Genomic DNA, 24,508 nt, shown 5'->3' with positions numbered 1-24,508 from the left:
TTGTTCTGTTAATCACAGTATGCAGATACTTTCTGCCTTACGTTTAGGATTTCTTGAGCCATAAGGCTCTTAAGGCTTTCTTTTCAAATGGTATTTTAGTGCATCGATCATGTGCCAGATGCCCAGTGAAACAAACCCCAAATCTGAAAAGTAGATTTCTGAACATTAAGCATAGTGTGGCTAGATAATATTTCATTTTATGAGGTGCTCACGTGAATTCCAAGGGCTTAAATCTTATTAGTAAAGTGGTTCTCTTCAGTTGCAGTTTTTAATTAGAATATCTAAATATTAATTTTATACTGGTAGGTGGTAGGAATATTGACTTTTCACAGCAAATTTTATTTACCTGGTTCTCCTGTTGAATGTATGGCCCATGATTTATTCTTTTAATAGAAAGACTATATGTTCTGAGAGTACAGTTTTAATGTTACCAAGAGCATGTGAATGACATCACACTAACCTGTGTGTGTGCGTGTGTGCGTGTGTGTGCAACTGCGCATGTGTGTTCCTTGCCTGGTGCTGCTGCAGAGGTGTCTGAGGGGTGACAAGCGTGCTGCCTGTGTTTATTACATGTGCCTATTTGATGTTTTACTTAAGCTCGTGTCCTTCATTCTGTTTTATTCCTTCCTTAAAGCCGTGTGACTCTGGGTTTAACAAACAAAGACAGGTACAGAAACTTTCAGTGAAATCTTCTTACTCACTTTTCTTATTAGACTATTAGAAGCAACCATTGGCACCCTCACGCTGGGCTGTTGATACATCTGTGCTTATTTCAGTGCCCGAGTTTATTTTAATAGCCGCTTTTAGCCTTGGCATGGCCCTCATTCTGGCTAATCACTTCTAAGCTTATTTAATAAATTTACCAAAACGATAGTGTTTCAGAGTGTAGTTTTAATCTACTTACAATATAAGATAATATAGTTGCATCAAGGCAATTTCAGTCTGTTTTGTTAGCTTTACTTTTCCCTAAAGAAATTCTGACTTGTGTGCATTTTGAAGTTTATATTTAACAGTTTAAACAAACTAACATCTTTTGTATTCAAATATCTGCATTAGAAAATTTTTAAAAATAAATTGTGATATATGTTGAAATGATCTGTTCTAGAGTGATAGCTGATATATTTCAAATAAGAATGCATGATAAACTTTAGAATATTACCATTCTGTATTTTGTCAAAGTAATATAATTAGTTTTCTATTAATTTACCTGTTGAATTATTAAGTACTCTTTTTCCTTATCACTTTGGTACTCTTTGTCCTTTTATGAGGTTTCCATCCAAAAATCATTATTTTGATTACTAAGACTCATTTGGTTTCAAAATAATTGTATTATATGTGATTATTTTAAATGTATGTTTATCTATTTGGAGAGAGAGTACATATGCCTGTACCTGTGCGGCGGGGAGGGTCAGAGAGAGAGGGAAAGAGAGAATCTCAAGCAGGCTCCGCACGGTTAGCGTGGAGCCCCACATGGGGCTCGATCTCACAAACCTGTGAGATCACGACCTGAGCGGAAATTAAGGGTTGGATCCTTAACTGACTGAGCACCCACACGCCCCTATATGTGATTATTTTAGAAAAGACCTGGCAGGTAATTACCATTTCTCCAATGTAACATATTTTAATTTATTGATAATTTACTCCTCATCTTGAAAAAGTCCTACCTACATATAACCAGGAGTCAGACTCTGGCTTTGGGATCTTATGATCATGTGTGTGTTTATCTTTTCTTATAAAGCTTCTAAAAGTCATTCAGAGAGTATATATTTTCTGCATCATCCCCAGTGATACAGAAATTATGTTTTAAAATAATTGATAAAATGCAAACGTTTTAAAGGTGCATAAAAGTAAAATTATGTGGGACTTTGTTTTTTCGAAGGACAACAGTGGTATCTATCAGCATCGCTCTATCGCTGAGCTCCCAGATTCTCTGTGGAAATAAGATACTCTAAAAGTTTACGTTTCCCCCCGAGCTGACAGAGTTAATTTGTTCCATGTCTATGATACTTTTCCTTTTTAGCATAGTCAGAAATAGAGTTTTTGGGGGATTAAAAAAACCTCTTTACTTTAAAATAATTTTAGACTTAAAGAAAAGGTATAAAAATAGTATTCCCTCCGTGTTAACATCTTTCATGACTGTAGCATACTGTTTAAGAGCAAAAGTTAAAATCGGTACGGTACTGTTAACTACCTACAGACTTTGAATTTCACCGGTTTTCCACTAATGTCGTTGTTCTGGCCCAAGAGCCAATCTAGTTGTGTTTGTTTATATTTCTCCTTAGAGTTCTCTGATCTGTGACAGTTCCTTGGTCCTTCCTTGTCTTTCATGACCTTGATTATCGCTTCTGAAGAATACCGGTCAGGTATTTTACAGACTGTCCCCCTATTTGGGTTTGTCAGCTGGAGGTTATATGTCTCTGGTAAGAGACCCACAGGGGTGGTGCCACGCCCTTCTCAGCGCATCCTGTTAGAGGGTCTGTGCTGGGCCGGAGTCTTACTGCTGCTAATGCTAACCTTAATCGCTTGGGTAAGGCGGCCTCTGCCAGGTCTCAACACTGTAAAGTTGTATTTTCCCCTTTTTAACGAGTAAATATCTTGGGAGAGATACTTTGATACTCCGCAACTATCCGTTTCTACTTATACTTTTGCCCGTTAAGTTTAGTACACGTGGATGCATCTTAGATCCAACCACTCTTGTTGTGCTGCTTTCTTAATGGTAACTTTCTGTTTCTTTCTTCTACAATTATTGATTCAATTCTATTAGGAAAAGCTGTCTTTTTATTCCTCAATTATCTATTCAGTTACTTATTTTCACTTAATTATTTCACTTATTCAGTTCTTTTATAGCAGTATGGACTCATTCTATACAGAATAAGTTATAATCCATTATGATAATTATTTTGTTGATCAAACTGTGACTTTTGAACCAAGAATATGTAAAGCATAAATGCATCCAGAGACAAGAGACAGGTTGAGGAATAAAAATGTTTGGAAGGCAGCAATGAAGACCATTTAAAAGATGAATATCATTCACCAGTAAAAACAAAGAAGTGCCTACGCACGCCGTGACACAGATGAACCTTGAAAACATGATCCTAACTGAAGGAAGCCAGACACAAAGGGTCACATGTTGTGTGGCTCCGTTTATATAAAAAGTCCCGGATAGGCAGGTCTAGAGACAGAAAGATTAGTAGTTGACAGGGGTTGGGAATGGATGTGGAAGGGTGGAGAATGACTACTAACGGGTACAGGGATTTCTTTTTAGGGATATGAAAATGTCGCAAAATGGATTGTGGTAATGGTTTTACAACTACGCAAGTATACTAAAAACCACTGAATCATCCACTTTTAAAGGGAGAATGGTAGGGTATGTGGATTATATCTCGATAAAGCTGTTTAAAAGGAAAGGAAGATCAAACAAATATGGTTATTAAGAATTCATAAAAAGCATTTTAAATTTCTATAGTAGACACTGGATAATTAGCATGTTGAATATTGGCTGTACTCATCCAGGCAGAAAATAGAACTATGTATAGAGATAGGAAAACCAAATTATGGAAATACTAGTGTTTTGCTGTTAGTATTTTTTGAAGCAGTTGTACCTCGGACCGTATAATATATGCATGTTTCAAATTTACATTTAATTAAAAACAAACTCTGAGTAAACATGTTTGGTGCAGTATATTCCAAGTCATTAACTTCCAAACTTTTATGGGTCCGTCTCATACTTGTTAACTTGCAGAGATTCCCTAACTGTCATAAAATTAATACTCCAACTCCCTGTTCAATACGGTCTCATTCCCTAGCTATGTTTATATGTAATAAAGATACGTGCTGTGTATATGCTGTTTGTGTGTATGTGCTCTCACATTACAAATAACGTTTAGCAACCGGTTAATAGGCAGTTTTGGCTGTGTTATCGTGTATTTTTGTCCTGATAATGGTAAAAGAGGCAGTAGAGCATATGTTTACACATCCTTGAGGATAGGATATTATTAAATTAGATTGAGTGGTATACAGGGCAGATCATTTGAACGTTGTCTTTATCTGCTATACTAGTTGGTTTGTCTTTTCTTTATTGTGGTTATAGTTTCTTTAAATTTTTTTCTTTTTTAAAATTTTTAAAATGTTTATTTACTATCAAGAGACAGAGAGAGAGAGGGACAGAGCATGAGCATAGGAGGGTCAGAGACAGGAGGAGACACAGAATGCGAAGCAGGCTCCAGGCTCTGAGCTGTCAGCACAGAGCCCGACTCGGGGCTTGAACTCTCAAACTGAGAGATCATGACCTGAGCTGAAGTCGGACGCTTAACCGACTGAGCCACCCAGGTGCCCCCTAGTTTCTTTAAATTCTTCAAAAATAGTCCGTTGCAACAAGGGAAATAGGAAGTTGTAAGACCTGATAAGTTAGGGTTCTGGTACAAATCTGCTACTAACTAGCTATTTGTTCTGTGACTTTGAAGTCAAAACCTAACCTGTTTAGACCTCAATGTCCACACCTATCATTGAGGAGATCCATATATAATTGACCACAGGGCAAACACCTCTTTAGTACGTCCCCACATTCAGAAGTTGTTTTTCTTCTAAGTAAGTACTAGAATTATTTATTATTGTGATTTTTCTTTTAAATGAAACCACATTTTAATGGATTGTATTTACTTTTACCTGTGTTAAGAAGTAATATTTCTGTTTTATATTTACGTGCTTATTGTATAGATTCTTAAAGGGAAGTTTTAAATTCCTTGGATATAAAATCTGATCAAGGTGTGAAAACTTCAGCTCTCATAGACTATCAAGCTAGTATGTAGAGACATTTAAAGCTGTTCAGTATAGGCATTTAAAAAATTATTTCATAGATTTACCTTTTGTATTTTTATAATACAGTCATCTGAATTTTCCCTCTTTGCTCCTTTTTTTTTCTTTCCTTTTTTTTAACCCCCTGTCCTTCCTGTGATTAAGGGCTGTACCCTACTTTTCTGCGGTCAGGCTATAAACATTTGAGAAGTTGGCTTAGGCTTCATTCATGGAATGCTCTATCTTCATAGAAAAGTCGTTTTGATCAGGCTGTATTTGCTAGAATACAGGCCGCTCATTAAAGAAGAACAGTAGCTAAATCTGTTCCCTAATGGCATTTTCCCATACTACACACATTTGTTGTTTTTAACCTTCGTTTGGAAATTTGTTATTAATCGGAGTACTTCATAGTGTAACTTCGTGAGAGTTTCTCTGTCATGTGCTACATGCATCTGGCATGAAATGCTGTTCACACGTGTATTTTTCCATGGCTTATCTAGGGGTCAGGCCCAGCCTCAGGAGCAGTGGTATCACTGAATTCGATGAATGTGGATGCGGTATGTGAGAAACTGAAGCAAATAGAGGGGCTGGACCAGAGTATGCTGCCTCAGTATTGTGCAACGATCAAAAAGGTGATGTGCACACCGGCCTGCCGACTCGAAGCAGGACGGAGGGTGTGGGGACGGGCTCTGTGGACAATGAACGCTTCAGTTCCAGCAGCTCAAGGACGGATTCTCTGTTGCAGTGGGAAAGCTGCAAATGGAAACGTGATTCTCGCTCTTTTGTATCCTAAAATTGCCCTACTGTTCCTTAGTTTATAGGTGGATAGAAGACAGTAGCTGTATTACAGTGTTATTGTTTTAATTTTTTTTAATGTTTATTTTTAAGAGAGAGAGAGAGAGAGAGAAAGAGAGAGAGAGAGACAGCGCACAAGCAGGGGAGGGGCAGAGAGAGAGGGAGACACAGACTCCGAAGCAGGCTCCAGGCTCCGAGCTGTCAGCACAGAGCCTGATGTGGGGTTCGAATGCACAAACTGTGAGATCATGACCTGATTTGAAGTCAGATGCTTAACCAGCTGAGCCACCCAGGCGCCCCACAATGTTATTTTTTAAACGATCGAATATAAGTAAAAATGCCTTGATGAGAAATAGAAAGCTCTGAGGAACTTCACATGTAGATAAACAGTAACTCATGTCTCCAATATGCAACACAGAACAGTTAAAGGCTTTTTCTGTTATATTTTCTTTGTATTATTTGTGACTTAATAATTATCAGAGTAAACCACACTTGCTTCATTTTCCCCAAGTTCTCACTTTTATGTGTTAATAGGACTTAGGAGTATGTCCCATTTGATGAACCCTCATAGGTTTGGTGTGCGAGGCTCACATGCATGAGGAAGTTTATTCCTCCTATGTCCTGTTCTTCCTACTCTCCCGGCCACCGCAAAGGTGGACAGTGATGCCTGGGATTCAGGGGAGGCGGCTTCCCACATTGTACAAGCCCGCGTCCCTGTTAGAGTGGATATTTGCACTAAGTTATGCTTTTTCTTTTACTACAGTAGAGTAGAACATTAGTTACAAGCCTCTACTTTAAAGAATGGCATCTAAAAAAGTTTTGTAAAGAACGATGAGCATGTAAAATGAGATACGATTTTACTAATCTTACCTTTAGTCGGAAAGGTTTCAGATAATGTCAGTTTCCTTACAGATCTAGTTAGTGCTGATCCCTGTTTGCAAAAGCATCAAGCATTGCTTTTCCAAGGTACAAACCTGACTCTCTCCTCCGGGCCACTTGGGTAGAGTATCAGGAAAGGATGAGGCCTCCAACTTGAATCGTGGGCAATTTTGTTTCCATCTTGACAGCATTTTCTTCCCACTCAGCTCTTTACTGACAGCCCTGGCTTCTGAGGCCCATCTTGGCCCTGGTTTTTTAAGTGCTGCAAACCGCTTTGCATTTCTGCAGCAGGACCTCTGTCGTGGGCTTGCTCTGTGCACTTGTCTTCACAATTAACTTGAGTGAGCAGAGGAGGGGCAGAGAGAGGGAGAGAGGATCCCAAGCAGGCTCTGTACTGTCAGCCCAGAGCCCCATGCTGGGCTCAATCCCACGAACCGTGAGATCACGACCTGAGCTGAGATCAGGAGTCAGACGCTCAAGTGACTGCGTCACCCAGGCGCCCTCATTCTATCGGTTTTAAACGCAAGTACTCCGTAATTTTACCACAGTTAATAAAACCAGGCTTTGTATTTTGTAAAATCAGCCAAGGTACCTATTATTAATAAAGAAAATCTCATCCGTTCTTTGGGGGAAACTAGAATTACAGAGACCCAATGTGATACAGTCATTTTTCGTGAATTCAATAAATTGGGAAATTAGTGGGTGGACATTCTTCATGGCTGAAGTTATCTAACATAGCTGATAAACAAGCTTGTCAGAACTTACCTCACTTGGAACTTAGTCTGTGACTGACACACTAACAAGGACAGATGACGCTGCCCCTCCCAGAAGCTTCGGTTCGTGTTCATATGTTACAAGATAAGAAGAGACGAACTAACAGTTGTGTTTATTGCTCATGACAGGGTGTAGGTAGTTTGGGAAATAGTTGGGAGGGTTAGACCTTGGGTTGGTCCCTGAAGAGTGATTTGTATTACTTGCGTGCTAAGACACTTGGAAAAAATACGGAGTGGTAGATATTGATCAAAGTCAGCTTGTGTATTGTATTATCACATAGGCTAGTAACCTTTTTTAGGTCAGTGTTTTCTAGTCTGTAATGACTTTTTTTAGTGCTAATGGAAAGGTACTTTTTAATCGCTGCTGTTTCAGAATATCTCATATTTTCTTTGTTTTTCTACTTGCATTTGTTTTCATTCAGGCAAACATAAATGGCCGTGTGTTAGCTCAGTGTAACATTGATGAGCTGAAGAAAGAGATGAATATGAATTTTGGGGACTGGCATCTTTTTAGAAGCACAGTAAGATACCTTATATTTATGGAATTACTTACAATAGTGTATAAGGCAAGCGCTGATCAGCACTGGCCTAAACTGCTGTTTTTCTGTATTCTCGTAGGCAGAATATCCACAGCAGTGTGTGGTAACCTTTGTCTTTTGGACATTTCACTTGGAAATTTGGGGAAGAGGCAACCTGCCAATTCTCCATGCTTTCACTGACGAAGCCTTTTTTCTTTGACCTGCCTCTAGCCGGGCTCTCTGTGCCTCTAGGCCTCAGCCTCGGTGTCTGGCCTTGCCGGGCCTGCATCGCCCAGTTTTAGCAAGGATCACGTGAAGTCAGTTTAGAAAGGACTCCCACCCGCGCTATCTGATAGCCTTTGGTACCCGATCAAACCCCTCGTTCCCCATCACCCCCTAGATGATATCTGATCACCCTGGCCTGCCTTTCAGAGAATCCTGTCAAGTTAGTTTGGCCAGAATTCCCTTGACCTTGATGTTTCCTCTTAGAGATTTTCCACCCACCGACCCCCACCCCACTCCTCGCTTGTCCACACTGCTTTCTGGATTGGGCTCAGTGCTGTCTTGAGCTCTCTTTTCCCCAGTTGCAATAGTTGCTGATTAGAATCTGCTTTCACCATATCAGCTACTCTCTGGCTCTGGTTCTCTTTGACACACTACAGTTGCATTCTGTTTGGTTAGATGTTAACAAAATATAAACTGAATTTTGAACTAAAGTAATAATAACATCAGAGTCAAGTTAAATTTTACACCAAAGTAATAATAACACAGTGGCCAGATTAGCACATGATGTACACGTGACGATTCTGTCACTACTTCTTTTAGTGTAATTGAAGTGAAAGATAAGCAGATATAGTTCAAATCCATTAGAAACTCAAAAGAAGTCTGCTTTTTCATTTTCATTATAGTAACTTTATAGTGTTTTATTTTTTTAAATAATTTTTAAAGCTTCTAAACTGCGATTTGTCAGTGTGGATATTGATGTTCTTTTTCCTTCCGTTAAGGTACTAGAAATGAGAAGTGCAGAAAACCAAGCGGTCCCCGAAGACTCGCGTTTACTTAGTGAGAACAGCAGCGGCCCAGTTCCCCACGGCGAGTCTGCTCGGCGCTCCTCCCACAACGAACTGCCTCATACTGAGCTCTCCAGTCAGACCCCCTACACATTGAACTTCAGCTTTGAGGAACTGAATACCCTTGGCCTAGACGAAGGTGCCCCACGTCACAGTAATCTAAGTTGGCAGGTATTTATTAAATGTCATTTTTCGCATTACTGAAGAAGGAGGGCGGTATTTAATTCACTGAGAATATCTTGGTGCGTTGATGTAGTCATTCGGAAAATACTTAATGAGTACCTCAGTGAACAAGACAGAGGGCTCCCTGTTTTCAAGAAACTGTACTTTTCTGAAGGGGACAGTCAGTAAAATAAAGAAAAAATAAGATCATTTTGGAAATGGGTAAGAACTGTTAAAACAGCGCACTAGAGTAACAGCATAGAGAGTGAATGGGAAGCGGGCTACTTTGGTTGGGCTGGTCGATAGAGTTCAGGCTTCACTTGCTATTTTCCTGTGAAAGTCAGTAGTCAGGGGCTAAGATACATCTTTATTGGAAAGTTGCCACATATTACCCCTTTGAACAGCATAATTTGGTTTTCAGTACATATGCCCAGTGTGTAGGGATCCTCATTTTCTTTTATCATCTGAGGTGAGCAAGGGGTGCGTTCCACTTTCTGGTGTTCTTAGCAGAGAGAGGCCAGGTGAGAATCAGGAATAAAGAGGACGGTGAGAGACACTTGAGACGGAGTGAGAAGATAAGAAAAAGAAACCAGGGGAAAACAGAGCAGGATGCAGAAGAGAGGACAGGCCAGGGAGGAAAAGCAGTAAACAGCCACCACAAGAAACCGTTCTGAGAGGGAGTGAGGGGTATTTAGGAAAAGCGGTACCTGGTAGGTCTGCCATTTTTAAGAGGGTTTGGTTTAGTTTGGTAGTAAACACATTTTGTTGTTGTTGTTGTTGCTGCTGCTGCTGCTGTTACCTTTTAGTATATACCAGGAACTTTTTTCTTTATGTTGGAAAACCATCTTATAATCGGGTACTGACTGAGATAAAAATTCCCTTCTTTTATGAGAAGATGTGTTCACACTTGACCCTTTTGTCGCTGTGTTTCTGCCAACAGTGCTTCCTTTCTTTTCCCTGGAATTCCTTTTGGCATTCCTTAAGAAATCCTCATTCTCTGCTTTTCCATACTTGGCATTTCCTACCGTGACCTGGAAACCCATGGCCTTCCCATTAATGCGGCGGCTCTCAAACTTTGCCATGATCTCAGAGTCGCTTTGCGCTTTTCAAAATCACCCGAGACCCCGAATAGCTTTTGTTTATGTGACTTGTATCTGTCAGTATTTACCATATTAGAAATAAAAACGGAGAAACTTTAGAAATATTTACGAATTTATTTAAAAATAAACACATTACACGTTAACATAAATAACATTTTCATGAGAAATGACAATATTTCCCAAACAAAGCAAACTTTAGTGAAGATGGGATTGTTTTGCAAATCTCTTTAATGCCTGGCTCAGCAGAAGGCAACCAGACCCCCATATCTGCTTCTGCATTAAATCTCTTGTGGCCTCACGTGTCGTGGAGCCTCTGCAAGGCCCGCTGGACACAGTTGTGGGACTGAGAATGAGAGACAGCTGGCATCGTCATAGGACGTTCTTTTGGGAATTGTGTAGACCTCATGGATTCCTGAAGCCTTGTGGACACAGTGCACGTGAGAGCGGAGAAGGGTGCTCTCCTTATGGTCTCAATCCACTGGCAGGGGCCCTTCTCAAGGAGATGGGTCATTTTCTCCCTGTGGAAGACTCCTCTCCTTATTTCTGCTTCATGGCTCCAGCCTTTGCTCTTGTCCCTTCTAAGACTTCCTTGATTCTTTTTCTTCAATTTCCCTCCTCTTTTTCCTAATCTGTAGTCTTTAGTCCTCATTTATTAGCTTTTCGGAGATCTAAAGCAATTCTAATCCTAAAACTTCACATTGGAAATCAAACTTTTAAAAATACCTCATTTCTCTGTTTACTAGGATCTGACTGTTGGCCTCATGGCTTCCATTTCTGTTCATTTGGATCCTGTATTTGTCTTTTCTATTGCACTCTATGCTTTAATCCTTTTAAATTATTATTGTTATTGTTTGGTATTTACAGTACATTTTCTTAATTGAAATTTGGCAGTAACTTTATGTCATGCAGATTAGGGAAAGGTTCTTTTTTTTTAATTTCAAGGATATTTAGCAAATCATTCTTTTTTTCCTATTAAAAATTTTTTTTAATTCCAGTTAGCTAGCATTCAGTGTAATGTTAGTTACAGGTGTACAATATAGTGACTCAACACTTTCATACAACACTCGGTGCCCATCAGAGAAAGTTTCTTTTTAAGATACATTGAAGACTTGAGTATTTTGTTCTTGAGATATATGTTAACCCTAATCTTCTTTGTCTTTCCTAAGAGGAATTTTTATGTTATATCAATGAAGGTGATTTTTGCCTTAAATAAAAGTTAAAAGTTTGATGTTCTAAAAACAAATGCTAAGATTATTTGCTAATATAACCTTTAATTATACTTTAGAAGATTAATAATAAACTAATTTTATTAAAATTATATAAGCTTTCTAATAACAGTAAAATTATCCATAAGTTCCCAGCTTTTATTAAACTGTGTTATGTACAATTCTTTTAAAGGAATTTGCTATTTTGAGGACACTAAAAATTCTGCGTGTACATATATATTTCCTAAGTTGATATTTATGCCTTTTTATTTATTTATTTTTTTTTTTTTGCTTACTTGAATTCTTAAATTTATTTTTTTCTGTCTTCACAGTCACAAACTCGCAGAACCCCAAGTCTTTCGAGTCTCAATTCCCAGGATTCCAGTATTGAAATTTCAAAGCTTACTGATAAGGTGCAGGCCGAGTATAGAGATGCCTATAGAGAATATATTGCTCAGATGTCTCAGTTAGAAGGGGGTACAGGTTCTACAACAATTAGTGGCAGATCTTCTCCACATAGCACATATTATCTGGGTCAGAGCTCATCAGGGGGCTCCATTCATTCTAATCTAGAACCAGAAAAAGGGAAGGATAGTGAACCAAAGCAAGATGATGGAAGGAAGTCATTTTTAATGAAGAGGGGAGATGTTATAGATTATTCTTCATCAGGGGTTTCCACCAATGATGCCTCACCCCTGGATCCTATCACTGAAGAAGATGAGAAATCTGACCAGTCTGGCAGTAAGCTTCTCCCAGGCAAGAAGTCCTCAGAAAGGTCAAGTCTCTTCCAGACAGATCTGAAGCTTAAGGGAGGTGGACTGCGCTACCAGAAACTTCCAAGTGATGAAGATGAATCTGGGACAGAAGAATCAGATAATACTCCATTGCTCAAAGATGATAAAGATAAAAAAGTTGAAGGGAAGGTAGAGAGAGTATCAAAGTCTCCAGAACACACTACAGAGCCGATTAGAACCTTCATTAAAGCGAAAGAATATCTGTCAGATGCTCTCCTTGACAAGAAGGACTCGTCCGATTCAGGAGTCAGATCCAGCGAAAGTTCTCCCAATCACTCTCTTCACAACGAAGGGGCTGATGATTCCCAGCTTGAAAAGGCGAATCTCATCGAGCTTGAAGATGACAGCCACAGTGGAAAACGGGGAATACCGCACAGCTTGAGTGGCCTGCAAGATCCAATCATAGCTCGGATGTCCATTTGTTCCGAAGACAAGAAAAGCCCTTCCGAATGTAGCTTGATAGCCAGCAGCCCTGAAGAAAACTGGCCAGCATGTCAGAAACCCTACAATCTGAACCGAACACCCAGTACTGTCACTCTGAACAACAACAGTGCGCCAGCTAACAGATCTAATCAGAGTTTTGATGAAATGGAAGGAATGAGGGAGACTTCCCAAGTCATTCTGAGGCCTGGTCCTAGTTCCAACCCGACTGCTATTCAGAATGAAAACCTGAAAAGCATGACGCATAAGCGAAGCCAGCGTTCAAGTTACACAAGACTCTCCAAGGATTCTTCAGAGCTCCACGCAGTGGCCTCCTCTGATACCACAGGCTTTGGAGAGGAAAGAGAAAGCATTCTTTAAGCAAAACAAGTGAAAGTAGAGTAGTATTCCTGTACCCCTGTGACAAAGTTGACCCGTTTTTATAGTGAGTCCATCCATGTATGTCATCTTTGTACGTTTCACTCACAAATAATTAACGCATGGGAGGGTCTTTGGTAAAAGAAACATACACTGTACCCCAGAGGAAAGTGTAAGAAAGGGTGGTTCATCACTCACCCTCCACTGTCTTTGTGATTAGAAGCTTAAAAGCCCACCATTGATATTGAACCTTTCATTGGCACACAGCCCCATAAAATTTCTTGTGACAAGATCTAAGTATAGAGATAGGTCGGAAATGTTTTATTAGACACAAAGGGTGTGGTTTGCCAAAGAAAATGAAAGCCAGAGACTCCTTTTCTACAGCATCCCCTCATCACACATTCAAAGGAAGACATGACGTTAGATGAACCAGAAGCAAATTTTGCTCTTAGAGGGTAAGAGACAAGAATGTATAGGTTATGGAGTAGCCCAGAGACTAAAGGTAAATGCTCTGTAAATTGAGAACCGGTGTTCTATATGATAGATAAATGGTTTAACAAGGGCTTTAAAAATTAATAAGAAGATGATGAACAGTGCTCAAAATGGAGCCCCAGTGACGAGACCTTTATGAGCTCCTAGGAGAGTGGCCTGCGGGGAGGGGCCAGGAACCTCCCTAGGACCTGGACCCTCTCCTCCAAATCCCAGACCTGGCTACAAGCACCATCCACCTGCTTGAGGACTCATGCTGGTCTTTTCTGTGACTCTTCAGTTGTGTGCCCAATTTTTCGTAGCCTGGCGGTGAGAGGGAGAAACATGAATTCTTTCTCTGGAGAATCAGGGAGGCATGGGTAATATAGAGGCACTAATAAATATTCATGGAATGAGAGAATGAGGAAATACTTATGTCAGAAAGGTCAGTGTCACTTGACAGATGACAAGGAAATATTTAATTAGGTAAAACTAAATTATTGCCTTCTCTCCAGGCAGAGTGTAGACTAAGTATCTACTTCATCTATTCCTAAATTAGCATGCTAATCCCGGGGAGCAGGGGGAGGACCAGAAGAAAGGATACACTTCTTTAAAAAGTTTAAAAACGTAACAAAGCAAGGGTAAAAAGCAGATAAAACCGGTGAGATTTTCCATTTATTGTTAGCGGGGTTAAGAGAATGATCACCTTTAAGTATCGTACAAGAAATGGACCTTGTCATCATGCATTGAGTATTTTTGTTGTTGTTTTAACATAGCTTATTTATGTAGAATTAATTTTGGCAGTATATCCGCAGTCACAGATAAGATCATAGATCGTAGGTGTGCAATTGCCCAAATTTAGTGTTGCATTTGTGATGGTTTTCACTGAATAGATTTTTATTAATATACTGAATAAATTACTTAGTTGACCAGTCACTGCACTAAATAGTTGCTGTTTTGGGGTTTTATGGCCTTGATGTTGAAGTATAACCTAACATTTTCTTAAGGTGTTTATTTCGCATGACTTTAACAAATGTTTTTAACCAGTTTTAAAAAGGCAGGATGTTATTGACATTACATATTGAAATGTTAACATTTTAGTATTAATAGTGCTTATTGGTTTGCAATATTGTATAATTCGTAATTATTTCAGAGGCAACATTTTGTTCTTTTTCCGGTGAGTAAATGCAGCCTAAGATCACTGTAGTACGTTCTTTACGCTGTTTGTGAAGTTACTACTAGAGTGTTAAGTGTACCACTAGATTTAGAAAACAATAAAAAAAATTGCATGTTATTCTGACTCATGAATTTTTATTCACTACAGTGATGATTCACATTTTGATTACAAATGAAAGAGTAATTTGTGTGTCTGTTTTGTCGTATGTGTGCGAAGTTTGTGAAAGGCGTTCAGGTTCATGGAGCAGTCGCACATGTGGCAGACACCTTCTGAGCTCCCCACGAGTCTTCTGGAGAGAGCGGGGCTCCTAGGTCCCTGTGCCTGAACGGTGCTTTACTGAAGCATTGCTGCCCAGTAGCACAACTCTGTACTGTCCGTTTCTGTAGCTGGAAGAACTAGGTTGTCCAGATCCTGGGAAGATGTCAATTTCATTGTTCTGTGAACATTATGGAAAAGTTTTCTTTTTCATATTCCTAACAGAAATTGACAAACCAGATGGGTTATTGAGTCATACCATCATTCCTTTGAATCTGTGTCTCTGTGTGTGTGTGTGTGTGTGTGTGTGTGTGTGTGTGTGTGTATCTATTTATAAGATACAGCTCAGTCTGATTCTCACAAATGTGAAGCTCTGCTTTAAGCTGGGTGGAAAATGATAAGAAAATTGGTGTTGTGATCTTGCTCGTCCCTTCGATTCTGCATCATTTAGAGTTTTACCATATTTTATAAACCACTCTACCTTCACTTTAAGCCACAGATAGTTCTGTTCACGTAGCAGAACGTGAAGGCAGACCATTCACCTTGGACGTGTGGAGTGGTACGCAGGGGCATAGCCCTTCCGCAGGAGACTGGAAATGGAAGCAAACTATTGCTTTCTCTCAATATACTTCTTACAGTGCTGAGTGTTTAAGGGTCAGCTCCCAGATTCTGGGAGATTGAAGCGTTTGGAACTGAACCAGCATTTCCAAAATTGACAGGAAAATCTGTTTTTGTGTTCTCTTTTACTTATGTGAGTTTTAGACAGCAGTCAATACTTTTAGTGGACTAGCCAAATAATTTTAGAAATTTATTTGCTAAAATTCTCAACTTGAGAACTCTTTTAGATCATTTGCATGTCGCAGTGCTGCAGTAAAATATATTTGTAATCATGATTTTTTTTTCTTACAAATACTAACCATTAGGAAATATTGTTTGAATGAAATTATTTTTCTGGCTAAAATACTAAATTTAAAAGGTTTTAAGACTTCATAGTTTTTGGTTACACCAGGAATTCTCAGCCTATTTAGAAGTATCTTACAATTTTAAAATCTCTGAATTCCTGGCTCACTCTTGAGGTAATCAACAGACCTACCCAGAAAAGAGAGAACTGGAGAGCACTGTTTCCCTTTACTTTATGGACGAGTGACACTGAGGGAAAAGCGGGTGAGAGGGAAGGTGCGATAAAATCAACTTCTTTGGCAAACACTTGGGACTGAACATCTCCGCTCCTTTTCTTCCCACCTGCCCTTCTACACGTATGCTGACATCTGGCAGGAGGGGAGAAACGGGGAAACCTTCTTGCCTGGGGTAGGGCTGAGGGCTGGCTAACCTGGGGTGGGCTATTTGAAATGATTGCATTTTTAATTTCCAGGTTGTGGTGCCCCCTACGTTTCCCTACCCCATAATTTCAAGCATAGGCCATCATAGTGCAAATTAATTGAAAAGTAGAAATTTATATATAACAGTGAGCCCACACTGGATGACCTTTTAATGGTTCATCACTTCAGAAAGGTTGAGAATCCTTGGTTGAGACCGATTAACTAGAAAGAGAAGCTAAAATCTTACATGATTTTAAACCCTTTCATGTCTAGGAAGAAAACGCTGCCCTTGAGATAGATACATCTTCAGAGGATCCAATTTAAACTAAGGTATGTAAAAAATTAGTTTTCAAATTCAACTGGTTTTAAGCCAGCGGTTGCAAACAATTGTCACCAGTTAGAGAATTTATATTCTTCCTGCTTTAAGAAACTGAGTTAAGTAAGACACATTTAAAGCCATCGCTGGAAAGCATCCGCTGTCCCCTACGAGGCCAAAGCTTTTTAAAGCAAAACTCCTAGTAAAGCACAGCCTTGGTTTACACCATCATGAGTGTGCTGTGCCCAGGTTCACGTGGTGGCTGAAAGATCTCATTAACACGGCCCTGGTCTCACTTGGGTGGAGAGGACTTCCTGAATGGAACTTGGGTGGCTGATATGATTAGCTCCATCCTGAATTTCCAGTTACAGTGAGGCATTAAAAAAACAGAATTTATAAGAATAAAAGGATGCATGGAGAAGGAGGAGATCATTTCCAGACTTGTATCAGAAGTCAGTAAAAATGTCAATGATTTGATCTCACTGGAGTGAAGACAAAGTTGGAAAAAAACATGAATTACATAATATTGTACGCTAAAGGCAGTGCGATTGCTTTAAAGCACACAAACTGTTCTTAATGTGCCTGTGGAGTATGATCAACGGTCATTTGTTTACCAAGAACACACTTACGTCCTGCATTTTCGGAGGCTAAATCTAGTTTTTGTAGTGCCCTTTACGCTAGCGATCGACATCAGGAGTCCTTTCTCAGTTTTGCCGAGATTTAACAAAACATGAAATAATACTTCGACTGAATAATTGAAACTGGAATAAATGAAAATTTACTTTTAAAAAAGAATATGGCACTGTATGCTCCATATTCAAATCAAGAACCTGTTTGAAGTAAGTAAGATCGCCTCGATTACCCGCTATCATTTTCTAATCCTAACATGGAATTTGTACTGATTTACCTTGTTTTCTTTCAAGGCAACAGGGGCTCTAGATCTTAAGTGTCCTGCCCGTAGACCCTATCTCGTGGCCATTCGGGTAGCTTCTCACAGTCGGCTCCTCGCCAAACATAAGGGGTAACGAAGACACTACCGATTACCACTCAGTAATCCTGCTACCCGCTCGCTGGAGAAGAGAGACTGGCTCACCTCCACCAGTTTTCTTTGTGGCTAGCAGTTGTAAAATTTGAATTCGTTTCAATGAAGTGTTCCATTTATGCAATTTTAGATAAAAGCCCAAACGTATAGCAAAAAGCATGTGAATGGATTCAACATAACCTAACATTTCATGTCTCGTAGCATCTTCTTGGTCAAGTAGCTAGTAAAAGTTAGATTGTTATTTTCAAAATTACAGCTCCTGACACTAGTACCTTTTTAGCTATGTTTCTGAGAATTCACACGCAGCATGTTGTTACGGTTAATGCATATTAAACTCTTTGTGTTTCTTAAAAAATTATTTTCTTTTTGAGTTCTTTGTGTTTTTCTTCCTCTACTTTTTACCTGAGTTCTTTTCACTCTTTTTTTTTTTGGTCTTTAGTCATCTTTGTTGTCGTTGCTGTTGTGTTTACATTGTTCTATATTCATCCTATTTTACCACAAAGCGTTCCTTAGAGCAGCAGATCGGGAAAGACCCTCATTACCTTTTAGACCAAGCCTTGGATTTCAGACAGCCAGCGGACATTCAGTCAGCACTTGTGAAGTGAGTGAATAAAGTCTACCGTAAACTGGGAGAGTGCCCACACGTCCATCCTACACTGTGTCTTAAAAATACTGAATTGGGGGGCGCCTGGGTGGCTTAGTTGGTTAAGTGTCCGACTTTCGGCTCAGGTCATGATCTTACGGTTCGTGAGTTTGAGCCCCGCGTCGGGCTCTGTGCTGTCAGCACAGAGCCTGCTTCAGATCCTCTGTCTCCCTCTCTCCGCCCCCCCCCCCCAAAATAAATAAACATAAAAAAATAATTAAAAAACTGAATTGGGATGCTTTTATGCCGTGGCTTGTGCTGCGGTCCTTGCAGCCCCCACCCACTCTCCCCTCACTTTATGCCGCCCGCTACCCGTCTGGCCCCTAAGCTTTTCTGTTTGTGACTCTGGGAGTCTGCCAGGACATTTTCCCAGGCTCTGTTAAAGACTCCCAGGGAAGGATCTCCACAGCCCATCTTGATAAGCGCCACCCCTTTACGGTGCTAGGCTGCAGGTTCCATGTGGATGTGTTTTTAATCCTCTTAATCCCTTTGTTTAGCCCTTGCTGGAGATGCCCGTCGTATAAATTAACATAATTGTGGAGTCAGATTAAAATGCTTCATTCTACATTTTGCTTTAGGACGTTGGAAATATTTTCAGGTGTAACTTAGCACGCACATGTTTTCTCTGAACCCCGTGGGACCACATCATTATAACAAGGACCTTCCTCTGAGAGCCATCTTACCCACTACAGCTTGGTCTTCCAGCCTTTCTTTCGGGAGGATTCTTTACTATGTTCCCTGGCCACCCGTCATCGCTCTCTGCCGTGTCTCTGTCTCGGGTGGGCCTAAGTGTGACCAACAATGGGCATGTTATTCTGGGATTCTATCCTGAATACTTTATACACGAGCCGGCCATCATGTGTTTGAAGATTTCTTCAGGAAAGTAGGCTAACCGCAAAAACAAGCCCCAAATCTCATTGACTCAATACTGTTGAGGTTTATTTCTTCTTACTCCTGTGACAGTTCCCTGTCATCTAAGTTGGCATAGAGCCTCGGAGACTCACGCCCCTTCATCTGTGGCGTCACCAGGTTCCAAGGCTTCAGAGTCCCCTGTCCATCTCCCACGTTCCTTGGACACACGAGAGCAGAGAGGGAGGAGGACCGCACACCAGCAGTGAGCTCCATCCAGGCCAGGAGGTGATGTAGATGCACTTCCATTGGCCTTCCTAAGTCCTGTGGTAGCGCTCAGCCACAAGGGAGGCTGGGAGTTAGGTGAACTGTTTCTGCTCTGCACAAAGAGCCAACATTTTGGTGAGCACGTAGGAGTCTTTTCTACTTCGGTACTTGATGTGGATTATCTGTGGCAGATTAAATACTGTGACTCATCTTGTTTTCAACGTTAACAGCAGTTAGTTCTTTTTGTTGACATCTCTTTTAAATTTTACTTTGTATGTGGTTTTCCTTCTGGTAGAGAAGTCTTTTAAAATTATAACACCTCACCTAGAAGGATTTTAGGGGAGGTACGTTTTCAGTTAGCCAGTTCTTTCTGTGCATCCAAGAAATTTAACAGATTTCTAACATGGAGCAAATTGCAGGGAGAATTAAGCAAGCTTACAAATGGGAAAAGAATAATGTTTCACCTTCCCTAGAATTCTTTTCTATCCAAAGACTCTCGGATCATCCAGAATCTGCCCAACTTTCTGTCGCTGTGGATTCTTTGAACTTTCTTCCTCCTGGCACAGAGCCAACAGCACCCCCTGGCTGCTTTTCCTTGTACTTGAGATGTGGAAGGATGTGGTGCTGGGAGGCTCCCGCCCCCCCTCCCCGGGGTGGGGCCTGGTAGTTGCAAGAAGCTAGACCCCTGTTAGCGACCACTCCTAATTAGGGAAATAGAGCTCCCACCCTTAGAAGTCAGTGGAAAATTAGACTTTAGGCCCATAATTTTGTTCTTAAACTCTTCTGTAGTCTAACTCTCTTGACCACTTTCCAGTTTTTTCCCATCAGTATTTCATCGATTCTAAGATGCACTTTTTTTTCACGGTGTGACCTTTCTGAAACATCTTCACAACCAACAGCATCAATGGCAGCATCGCTCCTTAACATTTCCTAAGGTAACGACACCTCCTCCAGTGGATGAGGTCTTGTTTGGTTGATCAGACATGATATTATTTTAATATATGGCACGGTCATGTTGAACTGCACTTTAAGCAATAGCAATGAGCCGGTGATGATTTGTATGTCACCGATGTCCGAAAGTCACCATTTTATGTTGAGTATTTGTGTTATCAGTCATTACTCATCCTGTATTCATTTTGGATACTTAAAGTATTGTTATGCATTTATTATAATAAAATAACTTCCAGTTATTGAACACACATTATGCGCCTGACAATGTTCTAAGAGCCTTAAACGTATGAACTGATTTCATCCTCACAACGACTTCATAAAGTAATTACTATTATCCTCAATTTGCAAATGAGAAACTGAGTGACAGAGAGACGACGGTCACATAGCAGTGAAGTGATGGGGTCAGGTTCCAAGCCCCGGCAAGGTGGTTCTAGAATGCCCATGCTTCATGCTACATTTATTTTATTGTTCTTTAGCTGGTTCGGGATGGGTCAATTCTTACATTTTTCAAGAGAGATCTTAATTTTAGCTTTATTTGCTGCACCATCATCATTGTCTATTTGTTTTTAAAATAGGGTTTGGGGGTCTCTCTGTTTTGTTTTAGAAAGATAGAGATCTAAAAATAGTCTATAGTCCTGTAAATTACATTTATAGAGAAAAAAATTTTTAACATCAAACACCTTTGTTCCTACTAATGATTTTGGAACAATGTCGGAGTTTTGGTTAAAAATTTATTGACTTTAAAAACATCTTTTATTCCAGTATTATTGACGGATTAGACCACTACATTAAAGTTTGCACATAACGTTGAAAATAATTCATTTTCTTTGCAGTCTTACTGTTACTTGGCTTTCTTATACTTGCTCTTCTATATGTCTACTGTCAGTATTCTGTATCAGATTATATCCTAAATACTGCAATATGTATTTTTCTTTATATCCTATTATTGAACAGAATTAATGCTTAATAAATGTTAATAGATAAGTAATATATATCTACTTAAAATCATTATTACTGCAGTAGAGTTTTTTAATGATTCTGGTCACTGCCTCCTTTTTTTTTTTTAATTAATTATTTTTGAGAAAGAGGGTACACGCGGGGAGGGGTGGAGAGATGGAGAGAGAGAATCCCAGGGCTGACCCAGGGCTGACCCAGGGCTCAGATTCATAAACCATAAGATCATGACCTCCACTGAAGTCGGATGCTTAACCTGCTGAGCCACCCAGGTGCCCCTGGTCACCGCCTCCTAAGAAGAGAAGAAAGGAAAATAGGCAATGCTGGGCTCTTTGTGCTTCATGATATCAATGAGTCATGAGACGAGGCAAGAAACCAATAGACACGCCAGTAATGTTGGGCAGGCAGTGGTTTGAGGTGGTGGTCAGGTGACAATCCAGTTGTGGATAACTGCCTAATAATTTGAGCACTTCCTTGAGCCAGATACTGTTAAAAGTACTTCCCGTGGGCCATCTCCTTAAGTTCTAACCTGCTGATGGACTAGATACTACTATTATCCCTAGTTTACAAACATGGAGACTGAAATGCAGGAAGTTATCACTTTAACATAAACTTATGTACATTATATTTTTATAACAGTTCCTTCCTTAATACACTGGCATTATTATTATCTTTGTTTTTTTTAATTATTTTTTTTAACGTTTATTTATTTTTGAGACAGAGAGAGACAGAGCATGAACGGGGGAGGGTCAGAGAGAGGGAGACACAGAATCGGAAGCAGGCTCCAGGCTCTGAGCTGTCAGCACAGAGCCTGACGCGGGGCTCGAACTCACGGACCACGAGATCATGACCTGAGCCGATGTCGGCCGCTTAGCCGACTGAGCCACCCAGGCGCCCCTATCTTTGTTTTTGAGAAAACTGAAGATTTGGGGGTTTGAGACCCACCCCCAGGGTCACCCGGCAAGTAAACAGAAAACACCAACCCTGCTTTTCTGACACATCTGGTGATTTTCCCGTCACACACCACACTGCCTGCTTCTCTTCCCCCAGTGCCCATCACTGTGCCCCGCGTGGGTCTGTGATGTTTCCGTTGTCCATACTCCCTCGTCGTAGGAAATGGTAGCGGAGAGGAGTAAACGTGTCTGAGTCTTCACGCTCAGCTGAACTAACCCCAGGTTTTCCACAGAAGCTCTGTGTCCTTCCTCCCTACCGTTCCTGGAACCACGGCAGCCTGAGTGCTAGGCAGTCACGTGCTCCAGATCTGGAGGCCACCCCGGACCTTGCGACCCTCGCGTGACTCGGCACGCATACCCCGTCTGGCCACACCGCCCTCACTGACGGGATCTCCTGAGCTGAACGCTGTCCGTTTAGCATGAACAACCAGCGTGCACTATTTAAAATTGTTCTGTGCGTATGTGAGAGCAGCCACACACATCCGAGCACACACGTGTGCTTGTATTAAAATTCTGCCTTGCAGGATAGCTGGTTTGATCATGGCCGTTGCTGAACTGGTGGGTTGGTTGGACAATCCATCACAGGTGAAGAAACAGAGCTGAGTCGCAAGACTTGAATTACGGGCCTGCCTCTGCTACTTAGTTATCAGATGGCCATTTACTTGTCCGCCTTAGTTGCTTCATCTACCAAAAGTATAAATGGTGGAGGAAAGAGGACTTCTTCCCTTTGTTAACTGGTGCCACCTCCCCAGAGCTTATTATGTGTTGGTCACTTGCAAACATTAGTTCTCTGATCTTTGCAATATCGAGGGGCGGATATTTTCCCTATGTTACAAACAGGGGAACCGAAGCTGAGAGAAGTTAAAAACCTTGCGTGGCGTCTTGTGACACGTGAGGGCAGAAATTGGAGCTCTGGTCTGACACCAAAGCCGATGCATGTACCCCGGCCATCCCTCCGCCTGTCCAAGGATACGCGTGCAGGCAAGTTGCCGACATTCGGCACACAGGGTGCAAACGCTATGGTCGTTTAGTCCAGCCCCCTTGCGTTTACTGATGGGGAAATTATACAGCGGTCGTATCATTACAAGCATTTCTGTTCTGCGCAGAATGGTTTGCTTGCATTCACTTTCAGCTTCGTTTATCTCTGTCTTAGCTCAGCTGCTATCCCCAAGCTCCAAAGACTGGGTGGCTTACAAACAACAGAAATTTGTATGTCCGTTCTGAGGCTGAAGTCCAAGATCACGGTGCCAGCCCGGTCAGGTTCTGGTAGAGCCCTCTTCCGGCCTGCAGATGCCGACGGCGCTTGGTATCCTCTTATGGTAGAGGGTCGGGAGGAAACGACCTCTCGTGACTTTTATGAGGGCACAGATCCCATCATATGGGTCTCGAGGGGACGCGTTCCGTTCGTAAAATCTTCCTCTGGATCGTCTTCTGGCTAACGGAGCCCACTTTTTGTCGTTAGCCCTCTTAAGTGCTAACCAGTGTTCACCACGAGTAGAAGCTCCCAGCTTCCTGCTACTCAGGTCCTACCGACTTCCTGTGTGCTGGAAATGCTGGTGCTATCTCTGCTGCCAGGGGAGCCGAGCACCACGCCTCTGCACCTGCAGCGGAAGGTCAGCCTTTCTGTCCGGGCTAATGGGTTTACCTGCCACCCCCGGAGGGAAGAAGCGTGGTCCCAGGGGTGTGGGCTGCAGCCAGACTTGGCTTTACCATTAAGTCAGGAAAATGGCTCAGTCTGGACCCGCTCACCCATCAGGATCCCTCCTGCAGCTGGCCCCTCATTGCTGGAAACAAGGTGATCTTTCCTCCGGGACTTGTAGGCACTATTCCAGCTTCAAAGCAGCCAATGTATCTTCCAGAAGTAGATCTCCAACCCCTCGTGCCTCCCAGGAGGCTGGGGGATGGGGCTGAAAGTTCCCTGCTTCCAATCATGGCTTGGTCTTTCTGGTGACCAGCCCCATTCGGAAGCCATCCGGGAGCCTACGGAAAGTCACCTCATTAGCACAAGATGCTCCTCTCCCCCGGGAAATTGCGGGGGACTTACAATCTCTGTCAGGAACCTGGGTCAAAGATCACATACATATATTTCTCAGTATAAATGAAGCAAATATCAATGTAACCACAATTTCTAAGAAATAGAAACTGCCAATATCTTTGAAGTTTTTTGTGTGTCTCTTCTGGAAGTACCCCAAAAGTACTATTCCTTTGCTTGAAGTATCCTCTCCTTGCTTTACCACTTACATATGTCTCGTGGGACAATATTACCTGCTTTTGATCTCATAGAACTAAAATCATGCAGGGGTGCCTGGGTGGCTCAGTCGGTTACGTGTCCGACTTCAGCTCAGGTCTTGATCTCTCAGTCTGTGGGTTCGAGCCCCGCGTCGGGCTCTGTGCTGACAGCCCAGAGCCTGCTTTGGCTTCTGCGT

The 24,508-nt window shown here is 41.2% G+C and overlaps 1 protein-coding gene across 14 annotated transcripts in view; it reads left to right on the top strand.

Moving 5' to 3' along the window:
• Positions 1-18,304, top strand: part of KIDINS220 (kinase D interacting substrate 220) — a 99,010-nt gene extending 80,706 nt beyond the window's left edge. For 5 of the 14 annotated variants that reach the window (XM_078445016.2, XM_078445018.2, XM_078445017.2 and 2 more), the window contains 5 exons: positions 635-667; positions 5,295-5,426; positions 7,664-7,762; positions 8,764-9,000; positions 11,629-14,650. In XM_078445016.2, the coding sequence (XP_078301142.2) occupies positions 635-667; positions 5,295-5,426; positions 7,664-7,762; positions 8,764-9,000; positions 11,629-12,891 (1,764 nt within the window). In that variant the 3' untranslated portion in view covers positions 12,892-14,650. Of the gene's footprint in view, positions 1-634; positions 668-5,294; positions 5,427-7,663; positions 7,763-8,763; positions 9,001-11,628; positions 14,651-16,380; positions 16,438-17,346 lie in introns of those variants that run through there. The other 9 variants (XM_078445022.2, XM_078445020.2, XM_078445021.2 and 6 more) reach the window with 4 other exon arrangements.
• The last annotated feature ends 6,204 nt before the right edge of the window (positions 18,305-24,508 follow it).

Source organism: Panthera onca, chromosome A3 (assembly GCF_046562875.1).
Source record: "Panthera onca isolate mPanOnc1 chromosome A3, mPanOnc1 haplotype 2, whole genome shotgun sequence".
Taxonomy (NCBI): Eukaryota; Metazoa; Chordata; class Mammalia; order Carnivora; family Felidae; genus Panthera; species Panthera onca.
Note: the sequence above shows the minus strand (reverse complement) of the source record. Positions and strands in the feature narration are given on the sequence as shown.